Source organism: Pan troglodytes, chromosome 1 (genome assembly GCF_028858775.2).
Source record: "Pan troglodytes isolate AG18354 chromosome 1, NHGRI_mPanTro3-v2.0_pri, whole genome shotgun sequence".
NCBI lineage: Eukaryota > Metazoa > Chordata > Mammalia > Primates > Hominidae > Pan > Pan troglodytes.
In genome coordinates, this window is record NC_072398.2 from 114634294 (window position 1) to 114649876 (window position 15583).

The window sequence follows — 15583 nt, forward strand, 5'->3', positions numbered from 1 at the left end:
CCAGTAAGTACAATTTGAGTTTTTTTAATCTATTTTTTGATCTTTTTCTTTTTTAAAAAAACAGTAAAAGTCTAAGAGAAGCGTGGTAAGTAGTTCTCAGTGTCTCATTTGACATCTCAAATTTAATATGCCCTTACAGAATAGGAATATGTAGGTGGATACTGAACCTTTGCTTGCAATATTCTAGATTTTAGGGAAAACATTAACTTAAAACACTCTTTTTGTTAGCCTTGATTATTAAACAATTCTTTTATATGGTAACTGAGATAGGGGCTCCTCTGACTTCTGTCTAGTTAGTTCTTGGCATCAGAGTCCTCTTTACGTGCAGATAACAGAAAATCCATTGCAAAATGGCTTAGACTAAAAAGAAAACTTAATCAGCTGAATGAATTCCTGGTGTATATCTGATTCTACCTGAGCTTTTTTACTTTATCTTTTGTTTTCCTGTGTGTTGATATAATCAAGCTGGTTTCTTAGCAGGATGGCTGCAGCAACTTGAAGCTTCATATCTTCATACTACCACAGCTGTGGGAAAGAGAACATTGTAGAGAAGAGAGCACTCGGATGTCTTAGAAATATAATTGAAATACTCACTGTTTCTTATTGTCTCTGATTAGGTCTTGTGCCCATTGTTGAACCAAATGCTGTGCTTAGGAGGATGGGACATGTTCTTTTTGTTTTGCTTAGTTAGGGCCTGGCTCTGGAGCCGGGAGAGGGGAGAAGGAAATGTTGCTGGATGTAAGTTAGCACTGATACTAATTATTCTAAGAATGATTAATAGTTAGAATGGCTGGGTGCAGTGGCACATAGTCCCAGCTCCGCAGGAGGTTGAGATGGGAGGATCGCCTGGGGCCAGGAGTCCAAGGCTATGGGGCGCCATGATCATGATGCCTGTGAATAGCCACTGTGCCCTAACCTGGGCAACATAGCAACATAGCAAAACCCTTTCTCTTAAAAAAAAAAAAAAAAGCAGAATGAGTTCTTTCTATTTAAATGTTCTAGAAAGTAGAAAGTTTTGTTAGGGATAGGTCTTTTTGCATGTAGAAGAAATTATTTTAATTTGTAAAAAGTATTCTTTGATTTTGCAATGCTTTTTGAAGGGTGCATTTTATTTTCCAGGTGTGTGTGTGTGTGTGTATTTATATGTAAATATGTTCCTTTTGTTATTTCTGACTTAACTGTGATTTGATTTGTACATGTTTTGTTGAAGATTGTTGCTTCTATATTAATAAGAGATACTGCTCTGTACTTTTCTTGTATTATCTTTGTCTTGTTTTGATATCAGAGTAATGCCGGACTCAGAAAATGATTTGGAAAGTGTTTTCTGCTTTTCAGTTTTCTGGATGAGATTGTTTAGGATTGGTTTTATTTTTTTCTTTAATGTTTGGTATATGTTGCTGAAGAAACCACTTGCATTTGGAATTTTTTTTTTTCTTGAAGGTTTTTAAACTACAAACTTAATTTCTCTAATAGTAAGGACCATTCAGTTTATCTGTTTCATTTTGGGTGAGTTTTGGTGATTTGTGGTTTTTGAGTAATTGGTCTGGTTTTATCTAAGTTATTGATTTTTATATGCATAGAATTGTTTGGAGTATTGCCTTGTCATTTGAATGTCTGTGGCAGCTGTAGTAATAATCCCCTTTCATTTCTAATATTAGTGATTTATGTTTTGTCTCCTCTCTTGTCCTGCTAGAAGTTTATTAATTTTATTGATCTTTTCGAAGAAACAACTTTTGGGTTCATTGATCTTTGTAATATTTTCTTTGTGTTTTCATTTCTTTGATTTCTACTCTTTATTGTTTTCTTCTTTTGCATGATTTGGGTTGATTTTGCTCTTGTTTTTCTAGTGTCTTGAAGTAGAAGCCTAGATTATTGACCAGAGATCCTCTTTTCTAATGTATTTATTACTGTAAACTTTCTAACTACTGCTTTTGCTGCATTCCTGAGGTTTTGATATATTTTCATTTTCATTCAATTCAGTGTTTTAAAATTTTCCTTGAGTAAGTTTAAGTATTTAGAGTTTAAAAAAATCCTTCTGTTACAGATTTCTCGTTTTAATTTTGTTAGGATCAGAGAATGTACTTCACATAATTTTGATTCTTTTAAATTATTTTTGGTTTGCTTTTAGACACAGGTTTGTCTTGGTGAATTTTCCATTTGTTCTTAGAAAGAATGGTATGTGTATATTCTGCTGTTATTGTGTGGAATGTTCTACTGATGTCAGTTAGATCCCATTGGTTAATGGGGTTGTTCAGGCTGTCTCTATCTTAGTTGGGGTTCTGTCTCGTTCTGTCAGTTACTGAGAGAGGGATGTTGAAGTCCTCAACTCTTATTTTGGACTTCTTTCAGTTCTGCCAACTTTTGCTTAATGTAATTTGAGGTACTCTTGTCAGGTGTTTGTCCATTAAAGATGATGTATTCTTAGGAGCACCACTAAAGCCCTAGTATCAAAACCAGACAAAGATATTTATAAGAAAAGGAAACTATAGAGCAATATCCCTTATGAACATAGACATAAGAATATTTAATTAAATTTTAGTAAATCTTATTGAGTAATACAGTTGTCCTTTGGTATCCATGGAGGATTGGTTTCAGGACTCCAGAGAATACCAAAATCCATGGATGCCCAAGTCTCTTTTATAAAATAGTATATAATATTTGCATATAACCTAAGCATATTCTCTCATATATTTAAAATTATCTCTAGATTACTTAGAATGCCTAATACAATAGAAATAGTTGTTATACTGTGTCTTAAAATTTTTGTTTTTTAAATTGCTGTGTTGTTATTTTTAAAATTATTTTCCCCAAATATTTTCCGTCTACTGTTGGTTGAACCTGTGGATATGTAACTGGTGAATACTGAAGGCTGAGTGTATATTATTACATTATGACTAAGTGGAGTTTATCATAGAGATACATGGTAGGTTTTACATTTGGAAATTAGCTAGTGTAGTTTAAGATATCAGTATAATAAAAGAGAAAAATCATAGGATTATCCCAGTAGTTGGAGAAAAAGCATTTAATAACATTTAACATCCATCGATGATAAAAACTGTCAGCACACTAAACTAAAAAGGGGATTTCTTTAACCTGATAAAGAGAATTTCAAAACAACAACAATAAGCAAAAAATGCAAAATACCCCCCGCATACTTAATATTGAAAGACTATATGCTTTCCCCTAAGATTGCAAGCTAGATAAAGGTGTCTACCCTCTCACTTTTATGTAACATTGTACTGGAGATCCTAGCCAGTGCACTAAGGCAGAAAAAAGAAAAAGAAAAAAAAAAAAAGAATAAAGATTGGAAATGAAGAAGTAAAACTATCTTTACATTTTTAGTCAACATAATTGCCCACAGAGAGAATCCTAGGGAATGTACCAAAAAAAGGTGCTAGAATAAACAAATTTAGTAATGTTATAGAATACAAGTTTAATATGCAAAACCAATTATATGTCTTGGTATACTTGCAACAAACAGTTATAAACACAGTTTAAAAAATAAAGTCATTTGCAGTAGTATCAAAAAATAAGAACTATGTGTGTATAAATTTGACAAAATATGTACAGAACCTGTACACGGAAAACTTTATGTTGTTTTTGAGAGAAATTTGAAAGGACTTAATGGAGAGAAATGCCATGTTCATGAATTTGAATACTCAATATTGTTGGGATGTTAATTCTTTCTAAATTTATGTTTAAATTTAGAGCAGTCCAATCAAAATGACTAGGCTTTTCTGTAGAAATTGGCAAGTTGATTCTAAAATCTATGAAAATACAAAGCACTTAGAATAGTCAAGTAATTTTTTAAAAAAAACAAGTTTAAGGATTTGCACTACCTGATTTTATAAATTACAGTAAAGCTACAATTCAGGACAGTATGGTTTTAGCATAAGGATGGGCATAGAGATCTGTGGAAAAGAATAGAAATAGAAGTGTACATACATGGTTAATTGATTTTCAACAAAGATGCTGAGGTTCAGTGATTAAAAGGATAGCCTTTCCAACAAGTGGTGCTGGGTCAACTGTATATTTGTATGGGAAAAGAATGAGCTTTGCCTCTTCCTTCAACGTTGTATAGAAAAATGGATCACAGAGCTAAATATAAAAGCTAAAAGTAAAAAAATTTCAGTAGAAAACACTTGTGAACATCTTTATGACTTTGAGGTTAGCAAGGATTTTTTAGAATACAAAAAGCATTAAGTATAAAATAAAAATGTTGGTAAATTGGACTTAATGAAAATTGAAGATTTCTGCTCCCCAAAGACATCAGGAAATTGGAAAGACAAACCAAAGACTTGGAGAAGATATTTGAAATATTTACATAAGGATGTATCCAGAATATATAAATACTTCCCCACCCAAGGAGGTATATGAATAGCCAGTAAGCACATCAATAAGCAGGGAAAGTAAAATTCACACCACAATGGAATATTTCTACACACCCATTAACATGTCTAAAATTTGAAGATCAACAATACCAAATATTGACAAGGATGCTAGAGCAACTATAACTGTTATACATTGTATTGGGAGTGTAAAATGGTACACTGTGGAAAGCAGTTTGTCGGTTTCTTATAAACTTACTGTATAGCCTAGCAATTCCACTCCTAAATATTTCCTTGGTGCTCACAAATGAGATCAGGTGTAGTTGTATGTTTCTTAGTAAATTCGATTTTTTTCCGCCAATGATATAAAGAATTTACAAATTGAATTTTAAGATCTTTTCCCCTATGTTATATAAAAGTTTGTATAGAATAGGAGTTATCATCCTTAAAATTAAAGTAGTAGTCATTCTATGAAACTTCCAGAATATGGTATTTTGATAGCGGGTAGCTCTTTGAAAACTTCTTTATTTCCTATGTTTTTCGGTCTGTTTGTTTAGATTTTTTGTTTCTTCTTTCATAAGTCAAAAATGGTATTTCTCGAGAAAGATCAAATTTATTATGAATATATGAATAAAATGGGCCTTTTATAATTTTAAAAAATTTTCTCTATGCTTGTCTGTTGTTACATTTTTATTTATTTTGTGTTTTTGTCTTGTCTACCTTTTAAAAACGAGGTTAATGGTAGATTCATTGTATGGTTCTTCATGGAACCATTTCTTGAATTTATTATTTCAATAATTTTCTTCATTTCTAATTCATCCATTTCTGCCTTTAGTTTTTCTCATTCTTCTATTATTTTGCTCAAATTTGTTTTTTCTTTCTTAGAATATTCAGTTATTTTCATTTGTTCTTATTAACTAGTATAAATATTTTAAGTGTTTTTGTGAGAACTGCTTTAGTTGATTCCCCTGCTCTCATACTAAATTTTTATGATGTTTTATATATTTTGCAATGTCATGTTTTGCTGCTTCTTTGACCCAAGAATAGTGTTAGGCTTTTTCATTTTTTCCTGTTCAAATCTTGACTTCCTCTAGGTAAACAATCATGATGATAGCCAGTAATTTCAATTTTACACTTTTCTTCCTTGAAGCCTTTAGCTCATGGCACCTAGTGCAACTAACCAAGACTGGTACAGAATAGGTGGGTCAGGCCTTTTTCCACTCCAGAATAGTCAATACCTTAGAGAAATATGTACTTAGAGGACTAAATAAATAACTAGGTAACTGGAGGAGCAGAACTATCTACAAAAATTAAAATAAGGACACAAACAGTAGTCTCAAGGATTTAAAATAAGTTTGGTAAATGTTTTGGATGAAATGCCAAAATTAAAAGAGAATACATATTCAAGAATTTATGCAAGAGATAGAGATATATGAGTGATTAAATGGCTTGATACCATTTTTATCGTAATAAAAAGCTGAGGAATGTAACAACACATAACTTTCTAGATAATATCAACATGAAGGGAACTGAGTAGGTAGAAGACCAAGGTATTTATCAGAGTGTGTTGGAGTATTTGTCTTGTTAGCTAAGAGAAGATAGATGTATTGATAAGTTGAAGAAATTATTAGGAACACATGAACAAGAAAATGGCATGTAAATTAAGAACAACCATCATAAGAACAAATTTGTGTAGCTTTAAATCATTGGAAGAAAACAATTTCTACTCAGCAGAAAGAGGAATGGAAAAAGAAAGAAAAGAGGAGAATAGTAAATGGAAAATGTGAACTAAGTAATGTTGAATGCTGGCTCTGAAAATGTCACCAAGAAAACCTGTTGATAAGACAAAGCTGTTAATTATTACTTTGGTAAGGAGATCACTACCTCACTGGAGTCATAACCTTTCAGAGTTTTGGGGTATAAATCATCATTTGATACTTTCTGTTGTAGAGTTGATGGGTCTTTCAGGAAGTTCCTGGAATGAACAATAAATATTTTTTGCAACTTTTATCTTTCTGGGCAAGAGCTCCTGGAACAGTAAATTCATGTTGTTGAAGACAATGTAATAGAGTAAAGCCATGTTAATGCAGGCAGTAAGCTGTGTGGATCATTTGCATTTTCATAGTACACAAATAATAATTGCATTAATGGGATTGGGGTGAACCCATCTGCTCCCTGATATTTATTTTTTTGCTGTACTACTAGATTTTTTACTCTACTAGTAGCAAAACAAACCTAGTTTATTTAGGATTTGTACAGTTATATTCATTAGTAAGATTGGCCTGTTTTCTTCTCTTAAGTTTTCATTATATAGTTTTGGTATCAGTTAGGCTGGTTTTGAATTAATTCTTCCCTCTCTTCCTCCCTTTCTCTCTTGCTTTCTTCCCCTCAGAACATTTTTTTAATGATAAGGATTATCTCTTTCTTAAAAGTGGATACATTTTATTATTTTGATTTTCTCTACTCATATTTTGTTTGATGGTTTCCTTTTTTCAATTTGATCTACCTGCTTGTTGATTGTTAAGGATTGTTTTTTTTTTCCACTGTGGTTATCCAGCCCTGTTGTACATTTATTATTATTTTTAAATATATTTTTTGTCCTTTCTATGAATTTGGACCAGACCAGAAGGACATGGTTGTCTTATTACTTAGCTTTGTCATCGTGAACTACTCTCTTCTTTTCTTGAATTAATCCTCTTTTTTTTTCCTTTCTCAGTTAAGTAGATAGATATCTCATATTTTGACCAGGCAGAAAATTAAGGAAAAGTATGCTTTTAGTTTTCTTTTATCTTCCTATTTTTAGTAAAGTACTATTTTTAGTAAAATATATTAAACTATGTATATTATCTAATATATATATATAATTTCTAATGTAAAAGGGAACAATATTGGGTATTCTAAATTTTTAGTCCTTATACTCTTACTTTAGTTTACTTTTATACATAAATAATTAAAATACACTGAATGTGAAGGGAATCTTTTTTTCCCCCCAAAGAGAACAGGAGCCTAAAGGGATCTTTTTAATGATAATTTTTTTCTTCCCAAATATAGGAAGTTCACAAATGGGTGCTACCATAGTAGATGCTTTGGATACCCTTTATATCATGGGACTTCATGATGAATTCCTAGATGGGCAAAGATGGATTGAAGACAACCTTGATTTCAGTGTGGTGAGTGTATGATTGATAACTAATCTCTTAGATTGACCATGAAAAGACACAATGTCTAACTGCTATGGTCTGAACATTTGTGCCTTCCTAAAATTCATATGTTGAAACCTGATCACTAATGTGACGGTACTAGAAGATGGGGACTTTGGGAGGTGATTAGGTCATGAGGGTTGACCTCTCATGAATGGAAAAAAAAAATATATATATATATTTTAAAGTTGAGTAATTAGCACAGCTTCGATGAATTTTCATAGTTAGGCCTACACCCATTCTTCTGGCACTTTAGCATGGTCAAGTGGCACTGCTTAGGTTTGGCATAGTTGTTAAGTCACACGCCCAGCACAGTTGCATTCTTGGTGTGTGACTTGAGAAAGTTCCTTATCTTCCTAAACCTGTCATAAAATTGCTATTCCATTATAGTATTGTGAGGATTATTTGAGATAATGTGGTACATATTAAATGCTCAGTAAATGATAGCAATTATTTTCATTATCACCAGTCTTCACCTAAAAGATGTGTGGACTGTTTTGTCATATTCACATCTTTTGTGATATTTGTGCTTGCTTTTCCTTTTGACTGTATTATCCTTCACTACTTCTCTATGTACTTCTCTCTGGCAGACTCTTTGTTATTTAAATTGTGATATAAGTCCATAATCATTTCTTCTCTGATGCCATTCTTGGAGCTAACTAGACAAAAATGGTTTACTTTCCTTTATATTACTGTAGAATTTGGACGTATCTCAAAGAGAATAATTTTTATTATCAATTAAATTCAGGTTTGATGGTGAGTGATAGAAAACCTAATATAAAAGAGCTTAAACAAGATAGATATTTATTTTTTTTCATGTAAATCAAGTACAGAGTTAAGCAGTTCAGGGCTGGTTTGGGTGGCTCCTTGATCATCAGGGATCTAGGATCATTTGTCTTGTTGCTCTGTCGGCTTCAGTGTATATCTTAGACCTCATGATATAAAATCGTTCCTAAAGATCCAGACATTTTATCCAGTTGACAGAAAGAATGTGACTGTTCTCTAAGAAGACTTCTCAGGAGGTAGTCTCCCCATTTTTGCTTTTTGAGTTTACTAACACGGCCTCAACTAACTCCAAAGGAAAGCTGAGAAATGTAGTCTTTTTTTCTGTGTAGCTATGTAGCCTTTATACAACAGATTGTGCTTTTTGTATCTTGTTTAAGAAAGCCCTACTCCTAGATCATGAATATATTTTCTTATATTTTATTCTGAAGGTTTTAAAGTTTTGCTTTTGTATTTAGTCTTTAATCCAAATGGAATTGAATTTTTTTAAATGTAGGATGAAGTAGGCCACTATTAGTTGATCCTAGTACCATTTCTTTTCCTGCTACTTTTATATGCCACATTAGTCATATATTAGTCATATTATAGTTTATTCTTTAACATTGGCTTTTTTCTTTATCCATATGTCAATACTAAACTATCTTAACTACAATTTTTTTTATAAGAAGCTTGATGTCTGTATCTGAATCTGTTCTCTGTTGGTATCTGATCTTGTTCTCTGCGGAAATTATCTTAGTTCTCAGCTTTTTGTTCTTTCAAGTTCTGGAAAACTGTGTGGAAATTTTGAGGAGGATTGCATTTAATTTGCAGATTAATTTGGGGAGAATTAGCATCTGTGCAATACTCCCATTCATTGACAGGACAGCTTTATTATGGCTAATAATTCCCTTGTATATCATTATTATCAGTCAGGGTTCAATCAGGAACCAGACTATGCCATTTATTTTAACTAGAGGATTTAATGTTTAGAATTGTTATCCAACTAATGGGGAACCAAAAAGGCAAAAAGAGAGCATTGTGATATCACCAGAAGTATTAACTCTAGGAAACAGGAAACAGCTGCCACCTGTGGGGGCTATAAGAACAATGGGAAGAGGATGGGATCATTAAAATGCAGTAGCTTGGGCTTTATGGAACTGGTACCTGTGCTGCCCAGGTGTTACTGGTACCTCAGGAAGACTGTGTCAGAGCTGAGACTCAGAACTCTGAGGAGGAGACACCTAGCCAAGTGCTTGATATCTGTAAAGGAAACCATGAGGCTGATTTGGGGATTGTGTGTCTGTATGTGTGATAGGGGAACAGTACTCTGGAAGCAGTTGCCACTGCCAGGGTGAACCCTGGCTGGTGTGACACTATCAGAAACTAGAAGTAAACAGGAGGGAATAAGACTCTTCTTCCTCCAGTCTTGTATTGTCTTTTTAGAACCTCCTAATGTTAGTGCCTAAAAGGGAGCCAGTTGGTAAATTAAATGCATTTGTGTAGTTCCAACTCCCATATACCAAAGTAGAGTATAGAAGAATGGATTTGAACCTGAGAGAAGTAGTGTAATCATCAGCACAGTCATTTTTTGTTCCTTTCTTTCAACCTTTAAATGTCATTATGTTTTAGCTGCTTATTTTGCATATATAGTATGTATTTGGATTTTGTTATTTTTATCCAACCTTAGAGTCTTTTTAACTATTAAGTTTGATATATTTACATTTACTATGATAACATATTTGGAGTTAGGTCTTTCATCTTTGTTTTGCTACCTATATTATGATCGTACTTTTCATTTGTTTTTAGTTTGTTTTCCTTATTTTGGATTAAATTACATCATCTCTCTTTTTCCCTCTACTAGTTTAACATTATACCTTCCATTTCTATTGACTTTGGAGATATCCTTGAGTTTAAATATATATATATATGATATATATGTTTTATAAAAATACATTAAAACTGAGTTTTATCTCTTTTTTGTGTTTGTGCTCTGGTGTCAGGAGCAAAACAATAAACAATGTATATGTTTAAACTTTAAGGGTAACTCCAAAGTAGGCGTGCACACACACACACACACACACACTCTCTCTCTCTCTCTCTCTCTCATCAAAGTATACTATATATAAGTATATATAAACTTTAAGGATAACCCTAAGTAGGCAGTTTGAAATTAATCAATTTCAGACAAGGAGTCATGGCTCGTGTCTGTAATCCCAGCACTTTGGGAGGCTGAGGCAGGAGGATCGCTTGAGCCCAGCATGGGCAACATAGTGAGACCTGAACTCTACAGAAAATAAATCCCAGCTACTTGGGAGGCTGAGGAGGGAGGATTGCTTGAGCCCAGGAGGTTGAGGCTACAGGGAGCCATGATCATGCTGCTGTACTCTAGCTTGGGCAACAGAGTAAGATCCTCCTTCTGAAGAATATAAGGATTTTAGAATGCTTTAACTTAACTCATCCCCCTTTTGTTTTATGTGTCATTGTTGTCTAGTTGATCCCGTTATATTTTAAACTTCCAAATTAAGTAATAGATAAATAAATGCACACATTTATCAAATGCAACAGGCACTGTTCTAGATTCTGTGGATGTAGTAATCAACAAAACAGAGTTTTATCTCTTTTTTGTGTTTGTGTTCTAGTGTCGGGAGCAAAACAGTAAACAAGTTATATATAGTACCTCAGAGGGTGATGATAAGTGCTGTGGAGAGTAATGGTGGGGTACTGCTATTAGTATTTTACATGGGGTGGTCATGGAAGAACTCTTTGTTAAAGTGACACTTCTGAGAAGAGACCCAAGGGGAGCCATGTGGATATATAACTCTGTCTTAATAGATATTAAAACTGAGAATAGAGGTACAGTTCCCTTGTCTTTCCTGCTTCTGTTATACTATTGCAAAGTGTGTTTTCAGTTTAATTTTAAAAAGGCAATCTGTTTTTTCCCTTGTTTTAATATTTTATTTTTTGCTTCGTTGTTCTGTAATTCTATTACTATATGTCTATGTGTGGGTTATTCTTTAAAGGACTCATAATGTTTCATCAATCTGAAGACTTACATTTTCATCAAGTTTAGTAGGTTCTCAGTTATTACTTCTTTCAAAAATGTCTCTATCCTATTTTTCCATTCTGTCCCTCTAGAATTTCTGATACCTTTTGTTTCTGTAGTGAAGGAAGATTGTTTTACAAATGAAACTATTTGATTACTGTGTGATTATATATAGTTAGATGATGATGTGTTAATTAGGGAAATAATGCAAGGTAATTGGTATTAATATTTTATATTAGATGGTCAGAAAAAATTTCTGATAAGGTGACATTCATTCAGAAACCTATAGGAAGTGAGAGTGATTTGTTCAGTTATGTGAAAGGAAAGCATCCAGATAATAGGGTAACAATTGTAAAGCTGACATAGGAGTCTCAAGTTTGACAATTCTGGGTACAGCAAGTAGGCCCATATAATTAAATGAATCAAAGGGATATTAATACAAGAGATGTCAAAGAGGTTGTAGGGGATCTGAGCATGTTGGATCTTATTGGTCATTTTACTCTGAGTGTTACGTGAAGGCATCGTAGGGGTTTGCACAGAGTAGTGATCTAAACTGATGTAAAATTTAAAAGGCTCATTTTAACTATAGTGTGCTGAATAGAGGGTAGGGAGGAGAGTAAGTATTAAAGCAGGGACTGGTTGGAAGGTTATTGTTGCAATTCTGGTAAGAGATGGAGGCCCTCCCATCCTTTTTTCCTTCCTCCTCATATTTAGTGAATGTCTGCTATGTGCCCTGTAGTATGTTAGATGTTGGGAATATATGAAGTAATATTAAGCACTTTGCTTTCATGGTGGGATGGAATGATGATCGTGTTATCAAAAAATTACATTATATTGTAAAAATTCTATACTGAAGAAATATGTTAGCAGATGATGTGCCTGCCTATGAATGTTGGAAAGACTTTAGAGTAATACAGTTTCCTTTTAATTTTTATTAAAATTAACTATGAATGTTTTTATGTTAGTTGTATATCTTCTGTAGATTCTTTGATTATGTTCTCTGCCACTTCTGCTTTTCTTTCCATGTGTTAGAATATTTCTAGCAATATCTATATCAATATGTAAATACAAACAGAGACTCTATTTAGTAAGGTTATTAATATTACTATATTTGTGCCGTTTCCATCTGTTTGCCATTTAGTTTTGTTTATGATTCTTTTTCTTATAGGTAATTTGCATTTTAGAAAAATTTCATGTCTGTCATCAATTTATCAAAACTATTGGTTTTATGCTTAAGTACCTGCTTTCTCAGGGAAATTTATATATTGCCACACTTCTACTTTAAAAATTTTTTTAAACATTTATTTCCAAATAATTTAGATTTCATTTTGATATTTGTGAAATTAGTATTTATGTTAATTTCTTACCCAGGAGGCAATTTTCTCAACATTATTATTGAATAATCCATCATTCTGCCATTTTTTTGGTGCCTCCTTTAACACTTATTATATATTCTAGGAAAAATACTTAAAATCCAGGAGGAGAGATGGAAGTAAAAATTATGCTGTAGTGATTAGAACAGAAGAAAAAGGACCACCAGTAAAGAGTGCTATTCTAGAATCATGACCCAGAATTCTAGAAATGAAGGCTTTCATGAGGAAGGGTAATAGTTAACAGTGTTAAATATCCTGATAAGTTCACAGTACTGTGTAAGGTACATAAAAAATGGCTTGTTGGTTTCAGGAATTAGGGAGCTGTGGTGACAGCAGTAGAGAAGTTTCAGTAACATTAACAAACGAGAGGAGAGATTGCAGTTGCATGAGAAATGAAGATGCAGAAAGTAGAAAAATATTTTCCACAGGGTGTTTGTGAAAAACAAATGAAGTATTGATAATATTTTGAAAACTATAAAGCATTACGTATTTGTGAATGTTTTCAATATGTTTTTCACAGAATTCAGAGGTGTCTGTGTTTGAAGTCAACATTCGATTTATTGGAGGCCTACTTGCAGCATATTACCTATCAGGAGAGGAGGTGAGCAAAATCAAGCAATGCATTGTTTGTTTTGGAGGGGAGGGTTGGAATTTAATAAAATGAACAATTTCCCTAGAAGCATATTATTTTTCTAAATTGGTAATATTGAACCAGTCTAGAACTGGATGCTTCAGGCAGAACTATTCCTTGGGAATAATAATTTTTCCATTTTGAGGATCTCAATAAAACATGAATTCATCACAGATCCTAGCTTTATATACACCATGTCTCCTTTGCAAGAGTGATCCTTCTCCAGGATTTTGCCGTTGCAATTAATTCCATGGCCCAAGTAAAGGGGGAAAATAAACTAATAAGGACAAAATTAAATAACAAATCAGAAAGAATTAATATGGATCCTCCTAAGACCAAAAATTAGTAATTCAAACTTACTGTTTAGAAATTGAATCCAGTTTTTGGCTATAAATAATAACAACTCTGAATTCTCCTCTCTGGAAATCTTGGTACAGAACACATGGAGACACTTGAGACCTAAGGTGATGGAGAAGTGGGCGTAGGAAATTCCCTTTTACTATTGAAATAGGTTAAAGAATGAGGTTGAAGAGTGGGAGAAAGAGAAACTAAAGGAAGAGGTTATAAGTCATTTATTTGTTTTTTGAGAAACTGTTTCACCCATATTTTGGTTTGTTGATCTAGACAATTTGTAAGAGCTCCTTGTAGATTTAAGAAAATTTACCTTTTGTTATATGTGTTATAAAGATATATATCTATGTTAGCTGTATTTTGTTTAATTTTTTTTTGTTGTTAATGTTGAAGTAATCATTTAAAGGATTTTTTCCCCCCCAGTGTTTTGGCTTCTAGATTTTGGTCCTTAGAAAGCCTTTCCTATGTCTGTGTTATTACAAAACAAAAATTCCCATTTTCGTATGGATTTTTATGACTTTATATACTTTTATCTATATATTTCATTTATTGTTGTTCCTTTGTGTGTAAAGAGTGAGCTATTTATGTACTACTTTTTTTTTAGAAGAAATTGTTTAAAGATGCTGGTATTTAATATATAATATTAGATTACGTTTATCTTAATGTGTAATTTTATTGTCAAATTATATTGTGTGATTTGTTTATACCTCTAACCTATATTTCTATAGTCAGAACATTTAAATTCACATTTAATAAAATAGAAAAAAATGATATATACTCTGGCCAAGAGGTTATCAAACTTTAGTATGTATTAGAATCACATAGGGTGTTTTATAAAAATGAGGATTCCAAGCCCTGCCCAAAGGACTGATTCAGTGGGTTTAGCGTGGAGACCATTATCCTACGTTGTTCATGCCAAATACTCCTTGTTAAAGGTGATTTTGGAAACATTGGTTCTATATTTTGAGAAACTCTGACCTGGCTTATAGGAATAAAATCATTGTGAATTAATTGTTATTTTTAGTAAGGTTTATTGAGGTATTATTTATGTACAGTAAAATTCAGTATATAGTTTTATGAGTTTTTACAGTGCATAGTATTGTAATCACCAGCATGATCAAGATACAGAATTTTATTATCCTAGAAAATTTCCATTTACCGTTTTATAATTACCCTATCCCATTGCCAGCCCCTGATAATTACTGATCTCTTTTCTGTCTCTACAGTTAAGAATGCTGGCTTCTTTTACTTAGCATAATGCATTTGAGATTTATCCCTGTATTAGTAGTGTATTCCTTTTTACTGTATTACAGTACTCCATTATGCATTTTATATATTTATCGGTGGAATTATTTACAGTTTTGGAGATTGTGAATAAACCTGCTATAAGCATTTGCCTATAGATTTCTGTGGGAAAATAAATTTTTATCTATCTTGGATAAATACATAGGAATGGGATTTACTGAGTCAAAGGTTAAGTGTATATTTAACTTTGGAAGAAACTGTCAGATTCTTTTCCAAAAATTGCCTCTCATTGTTGTGAGTACTTTGTATTGTGAGTCTCTTTATTATTGTTAGCCATTCTAATAGATACATAGTAGTATCTCATTGTGGTGGTTCTATTTTGCATTCCCTGATGACAAGTGATGTTGAGCATCTTTTCCTATGTTTATTTGTCATATGTATTTTTTGAATTAGCTGCTCAAATCCCTTGCCCATTTAAAAATTTTTGTTGTTTTTTTTGAATTATTAAATTGTGATAGTTCTTTACATATTTTGGACATAGGTCTTTTATAATCTATACATTTGCAATTATTTTCTCTATCTGTGGCTTGTCTTTCCAGTGATTTAACAGTATCTTTTGAAGAATTGATGTTGTTAATCTGGAAGTACAA

The 15583-nt window shown here is 32.5% G+C and overlaps 1 protein-coding gene across 1 annotated transcript in view; it reads left to right on the top strand.

The window, feature by feature from the left end:
- The window catches only part of MAN1A2 (mannosidase alpha class 1A member 2), a 157300-nt gene that overhangs the window by 40049 nt on the left and 101668 nt on the right, over positions 1–15583 (top strand). Inside the window, exons 4-5 of the mRNA XM_513685.8 lie at positions 7380–7498; positions 13227–13307. Of these exons, the coding sequence (XP_513685.2) occupies positions 7380–7498; positions 13227–13307 (200 nt within the window). The remainder of the gene's footprint in view (positions 1–7379; positions 7499–13226; positions 13308–15583) is intronic.